The 22,061-nt window shown below is 32.0% G+C and overlaps 7 protein-coding genes and 1 non-coding gene across 8 annotated transcripts; 2 read left to right on the forward strand and 6 right to left on the reverse strand.

Annotated features, from left to right (window-relative positions):
* Positions 1 to 568: 568 nt before the first annotated feature.
* Positions 569 to 2,351, reverse strand: BX664DRAFT_335617 (uncharacterized protein). Its single transcript, XM_051545935.1, has 8 exons — positions 2,263 to 2,351; positions 2,019 to 2,178; positions 1,781 to 1,898; positions 1,603 to 1,704; positions 1,484 to 1,548; positions 1,139 to 1,425; positions 922 to 1,069; positions 569 to 818 (listed from the first exon to the last, which is right to left on the reverse strand). Exons 1-8 carry the CDS (start codon positions 2,301 to 2,303, stop codon positions 702 to 704), a joined length of 1,038 nt encoding a protein of 345 aa, XP_051399016.1. The 5' UTR covers positions 2,304 to 2,351; the 3' UTR covers positions 569 to 701.
* Positions 2,352 to 2,477: 126 nt separating this feature from the next.
* Positions 2,478 to 3,263, forward strand: BX664DRAFT_350770 (60S ribosomal protein L23; the record flags this gene model as incomplete). The annotated part of the gene is made up of 3 exons (XM_051547636.1): positions 2,478 to 2,487; positions 2,683 to 2,889; positions 3,067 to 3,263. The coding sequence occupies 3 exons, from the start codon at positions 2,478 to 2,480 to the stop codon at positions 3,261 to 3,263; spliced, it is 414 nt and encodes a 137-aa protein (XP_051399017.1).
* A 614-nt stretch (positions 3,264 to 3,877) lies between these two features.
* BX664DRAFT_156239 (uncharacterized protein) lies at positions 3,878 to 7,950 on the reverse strand. Its single transcript, XM_051539916.1, has 7 exons — positions 7,823 to 7,950; positions 7,531 to 7,752; positions 7,272 to 7,445; positions 4,820 to 7,183; positions 4,504 to 4,735; positions 4,207 to 4,421; positions 3,878 to 4,139 (listed from the first exon to the last, which is right to left on the reverse strand). Exons 1-7 carry the CDS (start codon positions 7,826 to 7,828, stop codon positions 3,963 to 3,965), a joined length of 3,390 nt encoding a protein of 1,129 aa, XP_051399018.1. The 5' UTR covers positions 7,829 to 7,950; the 3' UTR covers positions 3,878 to 3,962.
* Positions 7,951 to 8,800: 850 nt separating this feature from the next.
* BX664DRAFT_156249 (uncharacterized protein) lies at positions 8,801 to 10,468 on the reverse strand. Its single transcript, XM_051539917.1, has 2 exons — positions 9,635 to 10,468; positions 8,801 to 9,564 (listed from the first exon to the last, which is right to left on the reverse strand). The coding sequence occupies exons 1-2, from the start codon at positions 10,382 to 10,384 to the stop codon at positions 8,989 to 8,991; spliced, it is 1,326 nt and encodes a 441-aa protein (XP_051399019.1). The 5' UTR covers positions 10,385 to 10,468; the 3' UTR covers positions 8,801 to 8,988.
* Positions 10,469 to 12,188: 1,720 nt separating this feature from the next.
* On the forward strand, positions 12,189 to 13,468 carry BX664DRAFT_386781 (uncharacterized protein). The gene is made up of 2 exons (XM_051549346.1): positions 12,189 to 12,959; positions 13,075 to 13,468. The coding sequence occupies exons 1-2, from the start codon at positions 12,231 to 12,233 to the stop codon at positions 13,336 to 13,338; spliced, it is 993 nt and encodes a 330-aa protein (XP_051399020.1). The 5' UTR covers positions 12,189 to 12,230; the 3' UTR covers positions 13,339 to 13,468.
* A 247-nt stretch (positions 13,469 to 13,715) lies between these two features.
* Positions 13,716 to 15,070, reverse strand: BX664DRAFT_335626 (dihydroorotase, homodimeric type). The gene is made up of 3 exons (XM_051545936.1): positions 14,929 to 15,070; positions 14,263 to 14,842; positions 13,716 to 14,170 (listed from the first exon to the last, which is right to left on the reverse strand). The coding sequence occupies exons 1-3, from the start codon at positions 15,049 to 15,051 to the stop codon at positions 13,809 to 13,811; spliced, it is 1,065 nt and encodes a 354-aa protein (XP_051399021.1). The 5' UTR covers positions 15,052 to 15,070; the 3' UTR covers positions 13,716 to 13,808.
* A 3,044-nt stretch (positions 15,071 to 18,114) lies between these two features.
* On the reverse strand, positions 18,115 to 18,186 carry BX664DRAFT_t87. Its single transcript has one exon. It is a non-coding gene; the product is annotated as a tRNA-Pro (tRNA).
* Positions 18,187 to 20,087: 1,901 nt separating this feature from the next.
* On the reverse strand, positions 20,088 to 21,031 carry BX664DRAFT_264746 (uncharacterized protein; the record flags this gene model as incomplete). Its single annotated transcript, XM_051540828.1, has 5 exons — positions 20,088 to 20,248; positions 20,319 to 20,477; positions 20,568 to 20,661; positions 20,728 to 20,859; positions 20,945 to 21,031. 5 exons carry the CDS (start codon positions 21,029 to 21,031, stop codon positions 20,088 to 20,090), a joined length of 633 nt encoding a protein of 210 aa, XP_051399022.1.
* Between the last annotated feature and the right edge of the window lie 1,030 nt (positions 21,032 to 22,061).

The following is a 22,061-nucleotide window of genomic DNA, read 5'->3' on the forward strand; positions in this document are numbered from 1 at the left end:
TTTTACCATCCATTTTCTATTCTTTTTTTTTTTCTTCTTCTTATTTTATACTCATTACATCACACTATATTACACTATTTATATTTGTTTGTTTTATAAGAAAAAAGATAATAAAAAAAAACAAACTGTTTATTATATATATATGGACCACTATATATGAATCATTAATAATAGAATCTTCCTCTATTCCATCCTCTTTATATAGTATAGTTTTTTCTTTTTTTTTTTTTATAGTAGTTCGGAAGTGGCTATCTTTTTTTTTTAATAAATATTTTCTACTTTATATATTGACTTGGAGTCCTGATTGTATAGAAAGCCTTGTACTAAAATCATCTCGATCATATAGCATCTTATATTTCTCAGTATATCAATGCATTAGAAGGAAATGAAGAGATTGGATGGATGATAAAGGATTATAGTCCTATAGAACTGTATGATATTGACATTACGTATTTGGTAAAAACAAATGATCTGTTTGTAGATGATGTTAAAAAAAAAAAAAAAAGACATATTATATGTTTATTGTAAAATAGAATGAATAGATGAAGAATAATAATACAAAGATGAATAATAAAAAGAAAAAGAAAAGAAATACAAAGAGAAGCTGAATAAGGTGTGTGGTATGGTAAATATAGAATATAGATATATTACATATATATATCTTTGTGTATAAAAAGAAAAACTACTATGTTTGATTGATTCTATATTTGTTTCACTCTTGCCAAGGTTTCCAGTACAATAGTTGATCCAACGTCCTTGATATGACGTCCATTTCCCATCTTCTTCAAATCAGTAATATCGATATCTTCATTGTTCAACTAAATACATATGCATCAAAAAAAAAAAAAGGGTCAAAAGAGTTAGTAATAAAATTATGGTATCCTTGTTTTTTTTTTTTTGTTTTTTTTTTTTTTTTCATACCGATATTTCAGTTATCACTTCATTGATAGGATCCAATTCGATTGATAATTGATCATTGGTTGAATAATCCACTTGAATCAAATTGATATCAAAGTTTGCCTTGCTAATACCAAACATACTATTACATAATGTAGTCATTTGAATGTACCTAGATCAATTCATTGAAGAATAGTATAAGTTTAATCGCTCCATGTATTTTTTTTTTTTTTTTTTTTACCATAAGCCTTGTTCTTCAGCAGGCAAATCCCTTTGTTCACTTTTCTCCACTGCTTCTTTAGCTTGGGCTTCTACTTGTCGTAATTTTGATTCCAACATATTGATTTCTTGCATTTCATCATCGATTCGCCATTCCAGTTCTGCCACAGCGTCACGTTTTATATCCATTGTTTTATTAATTTCTGCCATCTCTTTCGTCTGCTGATCCAATATGGCTCTTGCTTCCTCTGGCGTTCTTGTTGTTGCATGTCGATTATTGACAGCTTGTAATCGAGTCAATTCTGCTTTCTAAATCAATGTGAATCTTAAGAAATGAGATGTTTTCATTTTCCTTTCCATAATTTACCTGTTCATGAATATCATCCATGATTTTGGTCACTTCTTCTATTCGATTGTTCAATAATTGACGTCCTATATAATCAAAAGTGAATAAACAATATTAATAATAATAAGAAAAAAAAATACCTTTTTCATTAGTGAAATTCAACTTGGCTATATCCCGTTTCAATTTCTGGGAATGGTTTTGTAGACCAGTAAACTCTTCTAATAGAATGATATTTGAGTCAACTATTGAATGTAGAACAATAATATAATAAGTACATTCTGCTATTCTTCAACTTTTGTGATATCGAATATAAACTACCTAATCGCTGTACTTCATTGGGTTCTAGTTGTTTTGGAGGATCTTGAAGAATACTGGACAAAAACCGAGACTTGGCTTCCAACAAAAGATAACTCGTCTTGATTTTATCAATAAAGTCCTAATAACAACAATAAAAAAAAAAAAGATAAAAATAAGTTAACCAACTATAAGTTATACTTGACTAAAAGTTTTATCTCTTATACGCGTAAGATCTATTATAATTTTATAATATACTAACCATATAGGTCTTCAATTCGTTTTCAAGAGTGACAGGATGTAAAGGTAAATTCGCAGCATTATCATCTCCACTTGTGTTGACAGATAATCCTAACCTTTCATTGTATTCTCGTTGCCATTCTACTAGAGTTAGAGGTAAAGTTTTCAAAGTCGTGACTTCACTATAGAATGCATAAAAAACAAATATATGTGAGTTGGCAAAATTATTACACAAAGCATGTATCCATATTGATATATATACATACTCAAAAAAAGTGGTCAAATCAAGAGATTCTGATGACTCCATATCCAAAATGGTTGAAGGAAAAAAAACAAAAAAAAAAAAGAGAGAGAGAAAGGGTTTCCCGCATGGAATAATTCAAAAGGGGAAGAACATTTAAACTCAGTACAGTGTGTCCGGTTAAAAAAAAAAAAGTCGAAATGAGATATTCACCTCCTCTCTCACTTAATCCAATTCAAGATGCCTAAAGGTAAACGATAAGCAAAGATATGAAATCACCATCATCCATCATTTTAGATTATGTCTATTGAAGAAGAAGAAGATGGAAAACGATAGAAAAACGATTAGAACAAAAAAAATGATGGATGGATGGATGAAGACGATGATCGGTTTAGAAGAATTTTGTTTAGAACATTATATATTAACACACTTTTAATTATTATAGTTAGCATTTCCGGAACAAAGTACCGTATGACTCTCGGTTTACCCGTGGGTGCTGTCATGAATTGCGCTGACAACTCTGGTGCTAAGAACTTGTACGTTATTGCTGTCCGTAACATCAAGGGTCGTTTGAATAGACTTCCTGCCGCCGGTGCTGGTGATATGGTTGTTGCTTCCGTCAAGAAGGGTAAACCTGAATTGCGAAAGAAGGGTAAGTTTATTTTTTTTTTTTATATCCATTTAGATACATTTATGTATACACAAACATACTTATCTCTTTTTTTTTCTTTACATATATATATAATACAACAACTCGGCCATTTTCTCTTCAACAAATACTATTTCGACTGTTATTATATATTCCTTTTTCATTACTTTATTATTCTAGTCATGCCTGCTGTTGTTATCCGTCAACGTAAGGCCTGGCGTCGTCGTGATGGTGTCTTCCTTTACTTTGAAGATAACGCTGGTGTCATTGTCAACCCCAAGGGTGAAATGAAGGGCTCTGCTATTACTGGTCCTGTTGCCAAGGAATGTGCTGACTTGTGGCCTCGTATTGCCTCTGCTTCCGGTACCGTTGTTTAAACAGTTTCTTTGATTAGAGTTAATTCGTCCATTCCCTTCGTCAACATCCGCCCTCCCATCACACATACACGCACACATACACACATAAATACTTTTTTCTTTTATTATTATTCTTTAGCATGACGATTTTTTAATAAAGAAAAAAGAAAAATACTGTATCAAAGTCATTATTATTTATATATTATTGTCTTCATATGTTTGCGATGTTGCCAAATAAAATATAAGTACATGATCAATGTTTGTCTTCAGTTATTTCATATGATGAGAAGGAATGTATATGCTAATTGTTCTGGGGACTGTTAACACAAAAAATAAAAGTCATCTTGAGTGGTCATTTATTGGAGCCCCTAGAAATACACAGAATCATCATGCATTATTCACTAGAATGTACAGCTATGAGAATAATCCCCTATAGTTTATTTTTAATGATGTAATGGAAACAAGAAAAGGGAATAGTGACTAATTTGTAATTGTGAGTGTGCAAAAAAAAAAAAAAAAAATTGAATAAGATGATCAACAGTAACTAAAAAAAAAAGGGGGCAGAAAAGGGGAAATAAAATCAGAGAAAACAACCAACATAAAAATAAAAAAAAAAAAAAAATAAGATGGAAAGGGGATGTTCTAAAATTACAGATCGAAAGAGTAAAATAGTAAAAAAAAAAAAATATAAAGGATAGATAAACAGGATATTTCTCTTCTCTAAAAACCAGCCCCAGCCATGGTAGTATTGAAGTGAACTACTTGATTGATCATCATAGCATCCACACCATAACGTTCTTGAATACTTTGATACTCTTCTTCTTGATTGAATTGCCCAGATGTAACCAATATCAGTCCACTTTCTTTGATATTCTTAATCAACGAAGGTACTTGGACCTATTAGATATAACATAAATAATTAAATATACATTGATATATATATATATATATTTGTTCATCTTACCAAAGGAGTGGCTTCACAAATGATACCAAGCAAGTTGTTTCGTTTTGCAAATTTAACGGCTTCCTTCAATGATGTACCAGATATGAGTTGCTCTTGTTGTGCCGCCAACGAACGAGAAGGATTTGATATATGTTCATCTTGACCAAGTTTTCGTTTGACACCACGTCGCACATTAGACTTATTGAGCCCGCAACAAGTATTGTAAAACACAGCATCTAAGAATGAAATCAAAAAAAAAAAAAAAAAAAAGATCAGCGAACAATGATATACAAACAATTTTCTTTTTTTTTAACTTACAATTGGGTTGTTTCCAGTTGATCACAGTACAAATAGCAGCATTGAAGGATGAGAAAAAGATTCGAACATTAGGCGCATGAGGTGGTAATGATCGTACATGATCATAAATACATTGTAGAATGGTATCAACAAATGTATTTCTGTCAGCAATAGCACAAAAGGAATGTAGATCCAAATCTGTTACTGAAGGATATTTCAATTCCAAATGGATACCCATAGATGAAGGCAAAGTCTAAAAAAAAAAAAAAAAAAAAAAAAAAGTATATATAAATACGGAAATGTTATATTTTTCTTAGTATAGCAATAGGATGATTACCTTTAACACTTGTTCCAATGATAAGAAAGATCGATGTTCATTTTGATTCAAGTTTTCGATCATCATACTATTTCCAGTAAGAGGACAAATGTCATACGAGTTGTGATCATTAGACTTGTGTTGTTGGAATAACTTGGTTCCCAATTGAAGGAATTGCTGATAAGATAAATCGGATATAGCCAAAGAAAGACCTTCATATTCAATCAACCAATTGGCATAAACGACAGGGACAAAATCTTTGGTCAATTGGATCACCACACGGATATAATCACCCGATAACGACGAGGCAGTGATAAAGGAAGCAAGACCGGATGACGAAGAAGATGTTGTTGTCGCAGTAATAGCAGACGTAATATCACCCACCGTAGATCCCATTGAGCTTGTCATTGCTGTCATGGAAGAAGAAGTTGGAGTCGATGAAGAAACGGGTTCAGGAGTGGCACGTTCCGAATGAGTGGCAGATGATGATGGTAATACTGTGTTTGTTGATTTCCAATAAGTTTCAATCCTTCCACCTATCTCCAATTGTACACCTCGGAAGGGCTTGACCACAGAATAATCGTATGCAAGTTCACCAATCACCTTAAGATGACTATCCAAAAGAGGAATCGTACAGTGACACTCTGGAATCTTAAAGTCCACCGAGTTGAAAGTCAAAGGAAGAGCCACACCACGTCCAAGCACCTTTGAACCAAACGTAGCAAAGATATCAAATTCCAAGAAAAATTCATCCAACTTGTCGATCTGGAAACTAAATATTTCCCGATCATCTGCCAATGGTAATATGACACTATGAGGGATCATACCAGTATCAGGATTAGACGATATAATCAATTTAAGAGATGAGATTTGAGTATTATCAAACAATCGAATAGGTGGTTGTCGTAAACATATTTGTACTTGATACTTTCGATCCAAATAATTGTGACCATAGATACGAAAAGGAATGATTGGTGGTGGTAATGAGAGTGAAGGAATAGTATCCAATTCAGTATCAGCATCTAACACGGCATTATCATCATTGGTTGATGCTGATGTTGTTGTTGTTGTTGCCGTCGTTGTAGCCAAAGTAGAAACAGGTTGTTGTGCTTGTTGAGATGATGATAGTGATATAGAAGGAGGAGGTTGTGTGGTATGATCAAGACCAGTTTGTTGTTGTTCTAATTCAGTTTTACAACCAGCATCGATCAAGACTTGTACAATATCCATATAACCTTCCCAGGCAGCATAATACAAAGCGGTTTTTCCATTTTCATCCTTGATATTCACATTTGCACCAGCATCAATTAGTATCCGAACACATTCTTCATGACCATCACTGGCAGCCCAAAACAAAGGAGTCCATGAATTGTACTTGTCTGGAACATCCACATCCGCAGGATGACGAGATAACAACCGACATAATTCTTCATGACCTTGACGAGCGACAATATGAAGAGGATATAATGTTTCAGCATTTGGTAAATTTTTGGCACCTCGGTGGTAAAGCATAAGAGCAATATCGATACGTCCACAATGACAAGCCAAAGACAACGGAATGTGATCACCTTCGTAACTTGGTTCAATATTCGCACCAGCGTCCAGTAAGATAGCAACACAGGGAGTATGGCCATCAACAATAGCATATATCAGAGGACTGAATCCATCATGATCCCGAGATTCAATATCAGCATCCTGCATTAATAGGTAGGAAACACAATCGCTAAATCCATTCATTGTCGCATAATGTAAAGCCGTTCGTCCATATACATCTGTTGCCCTCACTTTTGCGCCACGTTCCGTACATGATGCTAATAATTCCTTTCGTCCAGACATAGCAGCCACATGAAGACAAGATCGTTCATTGATATCATCTACATATTCATAGTTGATGAGGTTGGTGTTGATAAACATGGTCACAATTTCATCAGATCCTTCAGAACATGCATGCCAAAATACTCGTGAAAGTCGATCTCGATCGTCAGAAGTTGGATGTTGTACAGCACGATCAAGAATTTCGCGTACCAGAGAGCCTTGATTGTTAGAAACCGCTTTGACCAATTCTAATTCCATATCATCCATGACATCGGCTTTTTGGGAAGTTGCTACAGATAAATCAATTCCATCTTTAGGTGCTGAAGAGTTGACGTTTGAGGAAGAAGAAGAAGAATCATCGTTGTTGACAGAAATACCGGCTTGAATATCTGAGAGTTCAATTCGATTTGCAGAAGCGAGATCGGCAAGTTCACATAAAAATTGAGTGTTGAAACAAGGTTGAATATCGATTTGTCGGGATAGGTAAAGTTCTTTGGTAGAAGATTTTGATCGCTTGTCCCATTTCTTTAAGATTTTTCGAAAGCCTTCATTATTGAGTTCAACGTATTTCTATATTTTTTTTTTTTAAAAAAAAAAAAAAAAAAAAAGAATTAACAACGACATGTATAAATATTTGTATTTTTTCAAAGATGTTTACCTGGATTTTGTTCAATTCTTGTTCAAATTGAATAAAGGCTTCTTGAATAGCATTCAATAGGGTATAAGCATGTTTAAGTCGTCTTGTATCACTTTGTAGGATCTTTTTCTTGTCGATGAGAGTCCGTAACCGTATTTTGAGTTCATTTTCTTTTTGGAGGTAGAAGGAGTTGATCTATATTGAGTCAATGCATAAAATATATATTGTGTTATTTTGTTATTACTTTCAAATGGTTTTTGTATATTCTTGATATGATTACCTTTTCCAGTTCGCGTTCTAGTTTGAAGAAAAAAGCCGCTTTTTGAGACTGTAATAGTTTGGCACGATCTTCTTCTGGAGCAGCACCTGTCAATAACCCAGCTTTAGCCAGTTCATCGGAAGACATGTTGAGAAGTTTGCTGATAAACTTCTTAAGACCTTTGTAATTCAAATAGTGAGAACTCCATTCTGTCAGTTGTTGACTTTGTATGTGTTTGCCAAACTATACAAAAAGAAATGGTTTAAAAATGAGAATAAAATATCCCGCAAAAAATCCCTTTTTCTTTTGGTACCTTCATGGCCGTTTGGAACTAGATAACGATAGATGAGAACAAAACAAAAAAAAAATAGATAAAGAAAATAGGAAGGGACAAAGATAGAATGAAGGTAAGCCTAACGACGTAAAAGTGCGTAAACAAATAGAATGGCGAGTAGATTTTATTCAAAAAAAAAAAAAAAAAAAAAAAAAAAAAAAAAAAGAGGAAAGAGGGAAAAAAAGAGTGTGAAAGTTGGCCTTCCTGTTTTGGGGTGACTGTTGAACTTCCGTCAATGATTATTTTTTACTTTCAAGATCAGTTAACCACACATTTGGTAACAGTAACAGCACGATGAAAAATCGTTGGTCAAGAATGAACGAAATATCAATTTAAAGTTGCGAACCCTTTTTTCATTCGATTCAGGACAATCATCAACGATCTCTTTTTTTCTTTTTTTAAGATACACATCTTTTGTCCCTCTCTCTCTCTCTCTCTCTCTTTATGTCTTGACCAATCAATAATAAGCTCCATGAAAGGAAATAGAAACATCAATCCAAAATCGATAAAAACGATATTATCATCATCATCATCATCATTATTATTATTATTATTATTATAATAGATGATGATAAGTAAGTGGCGGGGATTTTATGGAAACAAGGAAATGTCAGGAGATTTGCAGTAAGCAGATCCAGGAAAGCGGATACCAAAATATATTAAAAACAGAGAATGGTAAAGAATATGTATACTTTACCACTCACGAAAACCAAAGTGACTATACTATTACTATAGTTGAAGTTGATCATCAAGGTGCATAAACAGCAGCAAAATACCTTCAGATATTATCCAATGGTTTGATTGGTTAGTTTGATTTTTTTTTTTTTATTTTTTATTTTTTATTTTTTTTTTTATTTTTTTTTTTTTTTGGGTTCCATGCAAATGAAATGATTTATGGTACAGTTTACCAATGAGGAAAATAAAGTTTCATGAGTATTAGATATCACATCAACCAGTATCAGCAATCATCATCGGAGGAATCATCAAGATAGAAATCATCCATCATTCACATACCAATGCGTTATCACCTATCATCCTGTATCACCTATCATGCATAAAAGAAGCATCACAAATGATTTTTTTTATTATCAATAAATAATAATGGTACATAAACTATATAAAAAAATATTATCGAAGCTTCTAATCTAGAAAAGGGCAGCAGCAAAAGCAACAACGACAGCCATGGCAAAGGTACCGATAGGGACAGTCTTGATGGCAGCAGAAGTAGTAGCAGATTGGTTAGCAGCAGAAGCAGAGCCAGAAGCGGAACCAGAAGCAGCGCCAGAACCAGAAGAGGATGAAGAGGAAGAAGAGGAAGAAGAAGAAGAGGAAGAGTTGTTACCAGCAGTGTTAGTAGTGTGTCCAGCAAGATAATCAGAGAAAGAGGGGAATTTGACGGTCTTTTCTTGATAAGGATAGGTGATGTTCATACAGGTGGCCACATCCACAACGTGCTTGTAACTCTTTTGAATCTTAGGAAGGTTGTCGATAGCCAAGGACATGGTCATATTGTCGATTTCGTGAGTCAATACAATGTTACCACTCTTGGAGAAGGTACCATTGCTTCCCATTTGGACAAAGTCATCGTAGTTCTTTTGTACAGTAGCAACAGGTTCAGAGTTTCCAGCAGCCCAATCATCAGTATCAAGATTCCAGAGAATAGTGGTCAAGTTCAATTGAGTAGCAATCCATCGGACACGATCATCCACATCTCCAAAGGCCTATTCCAAAAAAAAAAAAAAAAAAAATTAGAATATATATTAAAAAAAAAAAAAAAAAAAAAAAACTTACAGGACGCCAGTAAAGAGGAGTAACACCAGTAACCAATTTGATAGCCTTTTGAGTATAATACAATTCAGCAAGAACATCTTGATTAGACAAAGTAGTCATAAGTTGATGACTCCAGGTATGATCACTAATATGATGACCATCATGAATACCACGCATAGCACCATAAGGCCAGTTGACGACGTTGGAACCAATGTAGAACATGGATGCCTTCAATTTTTGTTGTTCCAAATAATCATAGAAAGCATTGTGAGAGCAGTTAGGACCATCATCATAGGTAAGACCCCAAGTATCAGGTTCAGGGCATTGATAAATATCTTCGTTAATACCAGGATGCTTGGGCTTGGTACAAGTAGAAGCAGACCACCAACAATCGGGATCATTGTTTTGATCGTAACCAGTCATATCCAAACCACCAGCAGAAGTAGCCTTACGAACAGGAATGTTGGGCATAGATGACCAAGGAATGGAGTTGTACAATGCAGTGAATTCAGCAGTCTTGTTCATACCGTTGGAAGTAGCAGTTTCCCACATAGTAGGCCATTCAGATTCAACGTACTTGAATTGAGCAGGTGTTTCGTAATAAGTACATTCGGTAGTAGGATCGTTGGATGTCACTTGTTTGATGTTAGGGAGAGTGATATTGTTAGGGTCAGTTCCGGATTGAAATGATTTCCAATAATCTTGACTGTTAGCAGCACTAACCAAAGTTTGAGCTACTGCAATGGATGCAGCAATGGATTTAAAATACATTGATAAAAAGGAAAGGAAGGACGAAAAGGAAAGTAAGGGAAAGGGAAGGTGTTGATAAAAAAATAAAAAATAAAAGGAAAAGAAAGAAAAGGAACAAAAAAAGAAAAAAAAGAAAAAAAAAGTTTAAATGGAAGATATATACACAAATTTCATTTTCCGTCACGTTGAACATCTGATTACTATAAAAACACATTCTTTTACTCTCTAAAAAAGGATGTTTTATGTCTGGATGAATAAACGGAGATTGAGTGTGCGTTATATTTATTCTATTCTGGGTAAATTATTTGTACTACTTGTTATGTTGTACCGAAGTCTTTTTTTTTTTTTTTTGATTGATTGATTCTATTTTGACTGTGCCATAAAATTAAGCCATCTTTCTTTGATTACGTGATGATTCTATTATTATTTTTTATTACTTGTTATTATTTTTTTTTATTATTCTTAGAATGAAATGCAAAATATAACATCATCGATATCTCTTTTTTTGTTTCCATTTAAGATTAAGAATTTTGCTGTGGAAATACGGAAAAAGTTCGGTCGTTTGACTCGTGCGGTTTCCTTTTTTTTTTTTTTTTTTTCCTCTCGCAGATTTCGTCCTCCGGTATACAGTGTAACGTGCTTGGGAATTCACTGCAGCTTTATTTTAATAACTGTGCGTCTAATCATTGGGAACAAGATCATGTTAAATGTAACGATTTGTCCATACAATAGTTTTTATTGAATCATCATCACTAGCCATTATTACAGAAAGAATTTATTCTCTTTTATAAACATTTATTCTTTTGTATTTAATTAGATGGAAACATGTTATTTAAAAAAAAAAAAAAAAAAAGCGAAAAATCATCACCAGCATAAGAATCATAGCATAAATGAGTAGGAATCATCCGTCGTTGACATCCATCATCCACAGCCACAGATCATTCATTGCCACAGATCATCCATCACCATACATCATCCATTACTACAGTGCGTCGTTGATGATGACGTTCCAGTAGACTGGAAAAAAAAATCATTGTAAATAGAAATTGATAATGCCTTTTACGGAAAATGAATCATATCCGCGCATTCTATGCGATTTTTTTTTTTTTTGTTGACGAGAACAAACGGATGATACTCAAGATGATTAAATAGGTAAACACAATAGCATTTAAAACAACGCGAATCTTTACTATAATGATCTTTTATTCTTTTTTTTTTTTTTTGTCATGAGTAAAGTGAAATATGTTGTAAACCAGCGTGCAGGTTAAACATTAGTCCTATTTTCGACCATTTGGTTTCAAAGTAAGGAGAATGAAGGGAGCGGTATTTGAATGGGTCGAATAAAAAACAGCTTGGTGGTATGATTTCACTTGTCATCCTTATTCCCATTTTTCGTTTATACTTCAAAACTTTTCGGATTGTGAAATCACAATATAGTATAATATAATTATAATGATAGTCTGTTTTTTTTTTTATGTGTGAGATGATGATGATGATCAAAATACGTCATATTCTTTCTCTCTTTTTTTTCTTTTAAAAAAAAAATATTCAATAGAAATCACAATTAAACCAACGTTTATGATGATGATGATTAGTAAAGTATTACTAACTAAAGAATGATCTATTTTATAGTACTAGAACAAATAGTTCAAAGTATATCAAACTAAGAAGAATTTTCTCTCACATCCTCACGCATTGTGTAGGTTTTAAATTCACTCTCCGTCTTTTCATCCAAGAGAGAGAAAAAAAAAATTTTATGCCGTCTCTTACTTCATCCGGTTTCATACAGAAAAAAAAAAAAATTAAAAAGAATCATGGTCTTTTTTTTTTTTTTTGTTTCTCTTCTCTCCTTTTTTTTAATTCTACAATGACGACTTTACCTTTCAACATGTCAACACATAATACAACAGCAACAGTACCACTTAGTCGCGATGAAAGAACTGATGACTTGTCTTCTTTTTATACTTCTTATACTGAACAACCAACAACTTCAACTTTAAATGAATTACAAACTTATGAATTGAACAATCAAACCTGGCAAAATATGTTGGATACTTGGATTCCTTCTTCTATTAATGAACAAAAACAAGTATTGAATCTATCAAGTATATCATTACCTCCTACTCCTCCAAACCAATCTCCAAATTCATCTTTTGACTTGAGTTTTTTGACTTCTTTATTACCATCTCGTGATTTGACTCCTCCTCGTTCTACTATGCCTTATTCTTCTTCTTCTATACTTACTTCACCTTCTCCTCCACTTACAAATACACCAACACCATCATTATCATCTTTATCATCATCATCATCGTCATCCATATCGAATCATGGTGCAAGCAAATATCGTCGACGCGCATCTGATCATCCTCCTTCTCGTACCAATCGACCTTATCGACGCCGTGCCTCTTCTCATCCTTCTGTTGCATCCGTTGTTTCTTTAACTGCTCATGAACCTGTATCAGTTACTATCAATGGTATTGAACATATTACTTTTTTATATTCTCATGATCGATTGGTGAAAGAATATACTATACGTACTGATGTAAAAACTGTGGATGAAAGTACTCTTCCCATCGTGTTTAAAGCTCAGAATACGGTATGTGATCAAAAAAGGGAATCTGAAAAAAAAATATTTATTGTGTCATCTGGGAAATCTTTTTCTTTCCACTGAAACAATGCTAACAAATACTTTTTTTATATACCATATATAGATTTATCCAAGAGCTAACGTTGAAAGAAGTAAATATGAAGGGAATCGATGGGATTATGAAACCAATTGTAACTCTTTGGGTTGGAAACTATGTTGGTTGAATCAAGATCAACTTTGTGGTCGTCGTGGTCTTATTCAGCGTGCTGTGGATTCTTATCGAAATCGTCATACTGAAATGCGTTCAAGGAGGGTCACTCGTCAAGAAAAGGTTGCCAATGGAACTCTTCGCAAGCGAAAATCAAAGAAATCTATCGATATGATGTAATCATTGGGTACTATCTTCCTTTTTTTCTTATTTCTTTATCTTATTTACTTCTCTGTATCTATCTATCTATTCTTATTATTATTATTACCATGATCATCTAGTTTTGTCATCATTATCCATTTTTTTTTTTGTACATAGCTTATTATTATTCTTTATTATTATTTTTCTTACTGATGATCATCATTATTATATAATTAAAAATAAAAACCAAAATACATGTCCTATTCTTTTCTGATGTTGTTTATTATTCATGTTAAAAGTTACCTTTCTAATGTTCCTCAAACTAAACCCACAATTGAAAATAAGCAAATACGCATTTACAAAAAAAAAAAAAAAAAAAAAAAAAAAAAAAAACATTGTAAATAATATATTATCTCCCATTGTCAAAAAAAAAACAAACCCAATCATATACCAATCATATCTAATAAAAGTTTATTATGCTAAATAATGTAATATCTATTCTACACTGACTAGTAAAAGTTTTGGGAGATTTTCCATCCAATATCCTTGTTGGCTAAAAATGGGACCACGGCACCAGCTTGAGGGTTTTCAGAAGATACTTGATAGTTGGATGGTACAATGACATTTTCTTCCTTGATCAAAGTCACCTTACGATTTTGGAAACCTTCCTTTTGTGATAATCCATAGAATTGTCGACCATAATGACATGCAAAGTTTTCAAGTTTATCAAGACAGCCTATATCTTCAAAGATCTTGGCCAAATAGGGAAGAACGAGAGGAGTGGTAAATACACCTGCGTGAGCGTGAGCAGTTTCTTTCACATGACTAGGATGAGGAGCTGAATCAGTTCCAAGGAAGAATCGAGGATGACCTATAAAAAAAAAAAAAAAAAAAAAAGGAAGATGATATCATTATTAGATCACATCTTTCTGTATATACTTTTTTTTTTTTGATATGACTTACCAGAGGCGACAACTTGACGTAAAGCTTGACGATCTTGAGGATATTTAGCAACAGGTTTACAGAAATGATGAGCTTGACCAGCCCAATCATCGACGATGAGTTGTAAATGATGTACTGTGATGGAACAAGCAACCGTATCACCTAGACGTTGAACCATTTGTACAGCGGCTTCAGAGGTAGCATGTTCTAAAACAATCTTGAGGTTGGGAAAGGCTCGATGGATCTTTTCCAATTGAGGCAAGAATTTTTCTTCGGCATTCATCACACAAATATTCTTGTTATGATCACTGGGAATTTCACCATGTAAGTTGAGTACCATACCTTCTTCTTCCATAGCCTTGAATACGGGATAATAAATTTCATATGATTCAATACCATTATCACTATTGGTTGTTACTCCACGAGGATATGATTTGACTCCAGCAATACCTGCCTTGCTGGCCTTGCGTATTTCGTCCACTGTCAATTCAGGTGAAAGATATAGGGTCATGTAAAATGTCACTTCGGGTGCTAATGCTTCCAATTCTTGTTTATATTTCAATGCTTGATCTGTGTTGGTAATAGGAGGTTGTAAATTGGGCTATTTTATTGTTCAAGTCATTAAAGATATTTCAGTTTAATAATAATAATAACATTTTTTTTTTTGAACAAATAGTATTTATTTACCATGATGTAAGCCAAAGAGACACCACCAGCAGCTACTTGAGGAGTCACCATACGCATCATTTCACCTTGACGAAGATGAAGATGGAAATCACATGCAGAAGGAAGAGTAATAGATTGACTCATTGTTTACAATAAAGACAAGAGAAAAGAGAAAAGAAAAAAAGAAAAAAAAAGTGGAGAAAGAAAAAAAAGAGTTGACATTTTTGTGCGCGTAGAAAAAAAAAATCACTCTCAGCCACCCCGGATTTCGGATGATGCCGTTTTCTTCTATATATGATTGGACTCTCTTCCTACAAAACAACAATGTAAACAAGTAGATTTGAAGATTACTTTTGAGAGTGAGGTTAGGTGTCAGATGACCTATTTTTCGATTATGACAGATGCTTTTTTTTTTTTTTGATTCACTAACAGAAGAAGTAATCATAGATAGTATACACATCTTTTGTTAATGGTGCTGGGATGGTATGAAGATAGATTTAAGCTCAAAAATGGAACTTGAAGCATGATAAGACCTTTTAATTCATTTCATTTTCCTTTTTTTTTTTGCATTTACAACCAAAAATTTCGAATTCCTCAGCTAAATTTTGGCTGTAAAAAATCAATTGTCGAGGGGTCATCAGGCGATTTTTGGAAAAATCGATGAGATGATTTGGTGCTCATTACATAGTAGGTGATAAGTTAAGGGATAAAATGAGATTAGATGGTTATCAGGTTAGTTTTTTGCGAGGAATCTAATGGTGATTTTATTGGACGATGATCACTATTGGATAAGAAATATCGATATTGACATTTCATTTTTAATTTACTCTCTAAATTGACAGGTAAGATCTAAATTGTTTATTAATATAAATGAAAGAGAACCATTTCATTTATGTTCAGTCCAAATTTGACGCAATGATGATGACATTTGAGAGAGTTGCAAAAGTATACAACTGCTAGATGAACAAAAAAAAATTCTGACAAGGAGTAAGAATTCTCTGGAAAAAATGATTGGCTACGGCATTTAAAACACAATGGAAAAAGGCACAAAACTGTTTATGCCTCTTTCCTTTTCCTTTTCCTTTTCTTTTTTTTTTTTTTTCGCTATCAATTCATTCGCCTCCACCTATATCCTTGAAAACATGAAAACAGAAACCGAAGAAACGACAACCTGACAAATATCATGTATGAGCTGGCTATTGAAATATTAGAATTACAAAACTGAAATAATACTGGTTCAGCTATATATTAAGATTAGCAAGTACTTGTTTTTGGAATCAAATATTAGATGGCAATCTCTTTGCGAAACTGTTCCTATTTCGAAAGCATGTGGAGTTGGAATATTGGTAGGTATAATACAACACGGTATTTTGAAACAAAAAAAAAAAAAAAGACTAAAATCAATTTACCTTTTCCTTTACTTTTTATTAGAAAATGTCGTCTGGTTTACCTTGTTTGAAGACATGTTATGAAGCCTTCGAACATAATGCAGTACGATGAACCGTAACTTACTACATTCAAAAATGGATTCAAAGATATCAGAATCTAAGTAAGTATAAAAGATAATAAAATTGAAGGAAATACGTATACAAATATATGTAATTACTTTCTTACTTTTTTATCTCTGTTATAGTAAATGATTCTCAACAATATTACAATTACACGCAACATACAATCAAAAGGATAAATATGTCCTAAAGAAAAAAAAAAGGAACTGCTCTTCTCATGGATTGTTTGGTTATATTTTGATATAGATTAGATTATTTTACGAAACATGCTGGTACGACAATTTCTTTAGAACAGGCGCATGTAAACAAGATATCTATCCCTGGTTCTCTTGCGCATTGGTGATGTGTTAGTATAAAAATCATACTTTATATTTTATTATTGTGCCAACAAGGTAAATGATGTTTATTTTTATTTATCTTCTTTCTTATAGTTACTTATACTTTTATCATTGAATCGATGAAATAGGTTTTATTTATATAACAAACCTATTTACTCGAATTATTGCAAATCAAATGGTCTGCTTTGCATCTGCGATCTCTGGGACAAAAGAAATCTCTGATGATTGGGAATACATACGCTGATCAGTAAGTTAGAAAAAAAAAAGATTAAGTTATATTTAGTTTAGTATTTTTTTTTTTTTTTTTTTGTGATAAATCGAAATAAAAATCTCTCGTGCTTTTGAATTATTATTTTTTTCAGATTCTCATACTGTAGATATTAATCCTGATTGACAATCATCCATTATCATTCATCAATTTTATTATTTTGGTTATACTATATATATATATAAATGATCTTTCTTCGAATCAATTCATATTGATCACTCCTCATGGATAACTATCCGGGTATTCATTTAAATAAATCATCAGTATTGTTTAACAATGACACAGTTCTATTTTCAAATTATATTATATTTTTAATCACTCTTAAATGTGATCTTAAAATCTCAAGCTATTGTTAAAAAAAAAAAAAGTGTTGAGGAAAAGAAAAAAAAAAGTTAAAAAAACACATGAAAAAAAAAAATGGAGAAGAAAAAAAAAACTTTTAAATTATTTTTATAACTTTTGTTTTAACATGCTATACGTAACCCATATTCCATGACAACTTGTCATATCAGCGTATTCCATAACGATATGCGTAAAATAAAACTAAAGAATGCATTCACAAATAAAGAATAAAAAAAAAAATACATCTAAAGATGGAATCAATTACATTGACATGTAACAAAGTAATTGGAATAAAAATAAAAAGTTTTATTAAATAAAAATATAACTACTAAAGGCTACTAATTGATATACTATAACTAAAATTATTATAAAGAAAGGAAAGAAATAATAAAAAAAAAAAATTATCGCATATCTAAAAAATAAAAAAAATAAAAAAAAATAAAAGTACGGACTTTGAAAGTTATTATGCTCATGATCTTTTGATACTATCAAGAAAGAAATATACAGTATCAATGCATAAACGTTCCATAGCAACTAATATAATGAATCACTACACATACTATACGTGTGCCTGCGTAATCAAGTACTGGTGCTCACTATTTAACTTATTATCTTTCAATCATCCGAATTACTTTTTCAACTTTGGCCATTTGAACCAAAAAATCACTTTAACACTTAACAATATAAAAAAAATGATTGGCTACTATATTTACAATCCGTCAAACGTTTTTTGTAAAAAATAAAAAACAAAGGGCTTCTCCGGGAATCGAACCCGGGACCTCTCGCACCCTAAGCGAGAATTATACCACTAAACCAAGAAGCCAAGGACAAGAAGTTAGACCGTTCAGTACATTATATGTCTCTTCCTTCCTTTTTTGGAATTTATTCCATATTTGGTTATTTTATGTCGGTCATTTCCTTCTTTGGTCTGGGTAGTTTAGTAATTTTTCCTTTTTGAGACCAACACCTTGTCCCCTTATCAATCACTATATAACCCTTTTTTCTTTCTTTTTTTTTTTTTTTTTTTTTAAAAATCATCAAGTCATGCGATTGATGAAATATTTTACATCATTAAAACAGTAAACATCTACTTCTATTGACTTCACTTCAAAAAGAGAGATTCAATGGAGGAACGCGGATTTAAATTTTTACATTTGGTTTACGCTTCTCCTTTTATTCACTTTTTTCCGCCCACACGTCTACTTTTTTTTTTTATTTTATTTTAACTTTTTTTTTATTTTATTTTACTTTTTTTTTATTTTATCTTTTTTTTATTTTATTTTACTTTTTTTTTATTTTATCGTTTTTTTTTTTATTTTATTTTACTTTTTTTTATTTTATTTTACTTTTCTTTTTTATTTTATCTTTTTTTTTTATTTTATCTTTTTTTTTTATTTTATCTTTTTTTTTTATTTTATCTTTTTTTTTTATTTTATCCTTTTTTTTTATTTTATTTTACTTTTTTTGTTTATTTTATTTTATATACTACGTCCTTCTTCTTTGATCTATTTTGATAATGCTCACTAATAAGTAGAAAAGAATAAGAAGATTAACAAAAACAGTTGGTTTTTTTTTTTTTTTTTAACTGGCCCTTGTTTAGCGATTCAACTTTATCGGTTCAAGAATGTATACACGAATAAATGAAAATGAAAGTTGCAACTTTATATATGTCAAATCTTGGACAATAAGAATAGGAAATGCAATGAATGATGATATAGATTCCTTATTTTTATGTTGGTGGATCTTTGATTGAAAAGTATAATGAATGCTACCTTTTTTTTTTTTTTTTTCTAATAGAATGACTTATGGAACCGACTGCAAAAGTGATCAAATTGGAATAGTTAATGTTTCAATCAGGTTTAACGAAACAAGGTAATCAAAATAAATGGATGTTATGAATAAAAATTGTGGTTGAAAGCTAAATACCTCTTTATTTATTTATTTAGTTTGTTTGCTATTTATCTACGGTCAACAATCATATCATCATGTATCAACCTTGCCTCCAAATATCATCATCGATATCGCTTTTACTATCTTTTTTTTTTTTTTTTGTGATAGATGGTTCAACAACTGAAATTACGAAATGGATTCCACTGGATCAACATGTGATTGGAAAGTAAAGGTGGTGAGGAAATACTTTTTCTTTTGATGGTCCTCTTTTTTTTTTTGGTTTCTCTTTGATATGGCTCTTATTTTTTTTTATTTTATTTATAGTTAACATTAGTTCTAGTAGTAGTTGTTTATCTATATGTTATATTATTCTTTAATAAAGCCATATCCAAGTTCATCATCATCTTCATCGTTGTTGTTGTTGTTATCATAGTGTTCCATAATTCGGTCTTTGTTTGCTCGCAGTATCATCATCATCATAGAAACACAGTAAGATACATCATTCTGTAAGTTTCATAGAAATCATCAATCTCTCTTGATATATTATACTGTACTATCATCATTTATTTTATTATATCCAAAGAGAGAATATATATATAAACAAATAGTTTATTATAAAAATGAACTACAGTACGAATTGAATGAAATGAAGTAGGGTATACACTATAACAATTAATGATAACAATAATAATAATTAAATAGAATCTATTCAGACATCATTTCATCCATGCACTTGAACTTGTTTGTTCGCATCTGATCTTGTCAAATTTGCCTATATAAGGAAAGAGTTTAGTAAAAGAGTAAAGATAATTAAAAAAAAAAAAAAAAAAGAGGTCATAGATTACCGGCTACTGGAATAAAGTAATCAAAAACTTCTCTACAGAATCGTAAACGATATTGATCAGGAGGTAGGACTGTGACTTCACGATTTCGATGAATGGTAGATTTGCTTTTTGATTCGATTTTCTTGTACCAAGTATAAGCACCGATAAAATCTAATGAAAGTAAATCATTATTTTTAAACGAACATTCTTTTTTTTTTTTAAAAAAAAAAAAAATATTTACCGACAATACCAACGGTCAACTCTTTCTTTATTTTATCCACACCAACCAAAAGAGAATAATCCATGATGTTACCATTGGAAAGAAACTGAGTATCACGTTCAATAGCTGTTTGAACCCATTCTCTTGATTGTTCATGAGTCACATACCCCATACGATATCCTTTTTAATAAAAAAAAATACAAAGAAAAAGCAAATAGGTTAATTTTGATCATAATGTTTTGAAGGTAATATTCTACTTTCATCCTTTACCTTCTCGCCAATCACCATCCCATAAAGTAACATCCGGTTGACTTCTTCTTTCTTCATCCACTTGTCGATCAGGAATTCCTTTGAAATCAAATATCTATAATATAGAAAGTTAGTTAGAGAAAACAATTAAATAAATAATAAGTACTTTAATGATATATACCTTGGAAATAGATTGTCCATAAAAAAGTTGTTCCATCACAATTACATCTATATTCAAGACTTGTTTCTTGTCATCCATTGTTCGCATCTGGACAGTATAAAAACCAAAGATCTTGGCAAGAATACTAGGCGTCTTTCGATACATAATAATAAAAATAATAAAAAAAAAAAGATAAATAGATGTATCTATCAATGTTATACCTCATATATTTACTTACATCGATTGTTTCCTTGATATAATCAAAATATTTTGGTGCAAAACGTAAAAAGGCATCCTTTTCAGCAATATTCCAGCTGTTCACCATTTCCTTGATAACAAATCGATCATCTAAAGAATACCAAAAAAAAAAAAAAAGATATTTGATTGAGTATAAGACGAACGAATAATTTTCTTTTTTTTATTTTACCTTGTGTCTTGTAAAAACGACTTTTGCTTTTGCCACCTGTAGTCGACCAATTTTGGCATCGTCCCAAGGATTCAATCATCAATTGGTCCACATCACAAGATCGTCTTAAAGTTTCAAATTCACTGGCATAATAAACAATACATGTGAATTCCATTTTACCATGCACAAATCCTACAGAGAACAACAAGAATGATAAATATATTTTACTTCCTGCTTTTTTCTTTTTCCTTTTTATTTTTCCAACTTACGATGTTTGATATGTGGGCTAATTATTTTAGATGGATCTTCCATAGAAGATGTCAAAGTAGGACCAGGATTTGTTGTGATGGATGAAGCAGAGCCATCTTCATTACCAGATGTCGTTGAAAGAGGAGGACCTTGATAAAAGGTAGATTCTTTGATATCTTTGGTAGCTTGATATGGTGTCAGATCGAAATCATGTTCTGTTGAATGTTCTATTCGTACTTTACCGAGAGAGGGAGATAAAGGTGGAGAAAGTGGAGGTACTGCTGGTTGTCGCCAACGCTGTTTCATTTGAGATAAACGTTTGGAGTGTTGTTCCATATCGCTGACATTGCCCTTGACGGTCTCCATTACCATAGTTCGGAAAGATGCCGTTTCTGTTGCTGCTCCTGTCGCTGGCGCAATATATTTTCTTTCCACAGACGAGTAATAACCATCCACTACTTGTGTTGCATCACTACCGTTGCTTCCATCACTACTGGTTTTTGTTGATAATGTTGCTGGAGGTGGTGCTGCTGCTGGTTTTTCAAACGATACTGGCGCTGTTTTTGTTGATATTGTTGTTACTGGATTATCATCCAAGTCGTTCGTCATCAGTGTTCGTTCATATATCAATTCTTCAACGTATTCGTTGGAGCTAGATAAAAAAAAAAAATCATAAGCCAGTCTTTCTTTTCTTTTCTTT

Source organism: Halteromyces radiatus, assembly GCF_025201355.1.
Source record: "Halteromyces radiatus strain CBS 162.75 chromosome Unknown BX664scaffold_5, whole genome shotgun sequence".
NCBI lineage: Eukaryota > Fungi > Mucoromycota > Mucoromycetes > Mucorales > Cunninghamellaceae > Halteromyces > Halteromyces radiatus.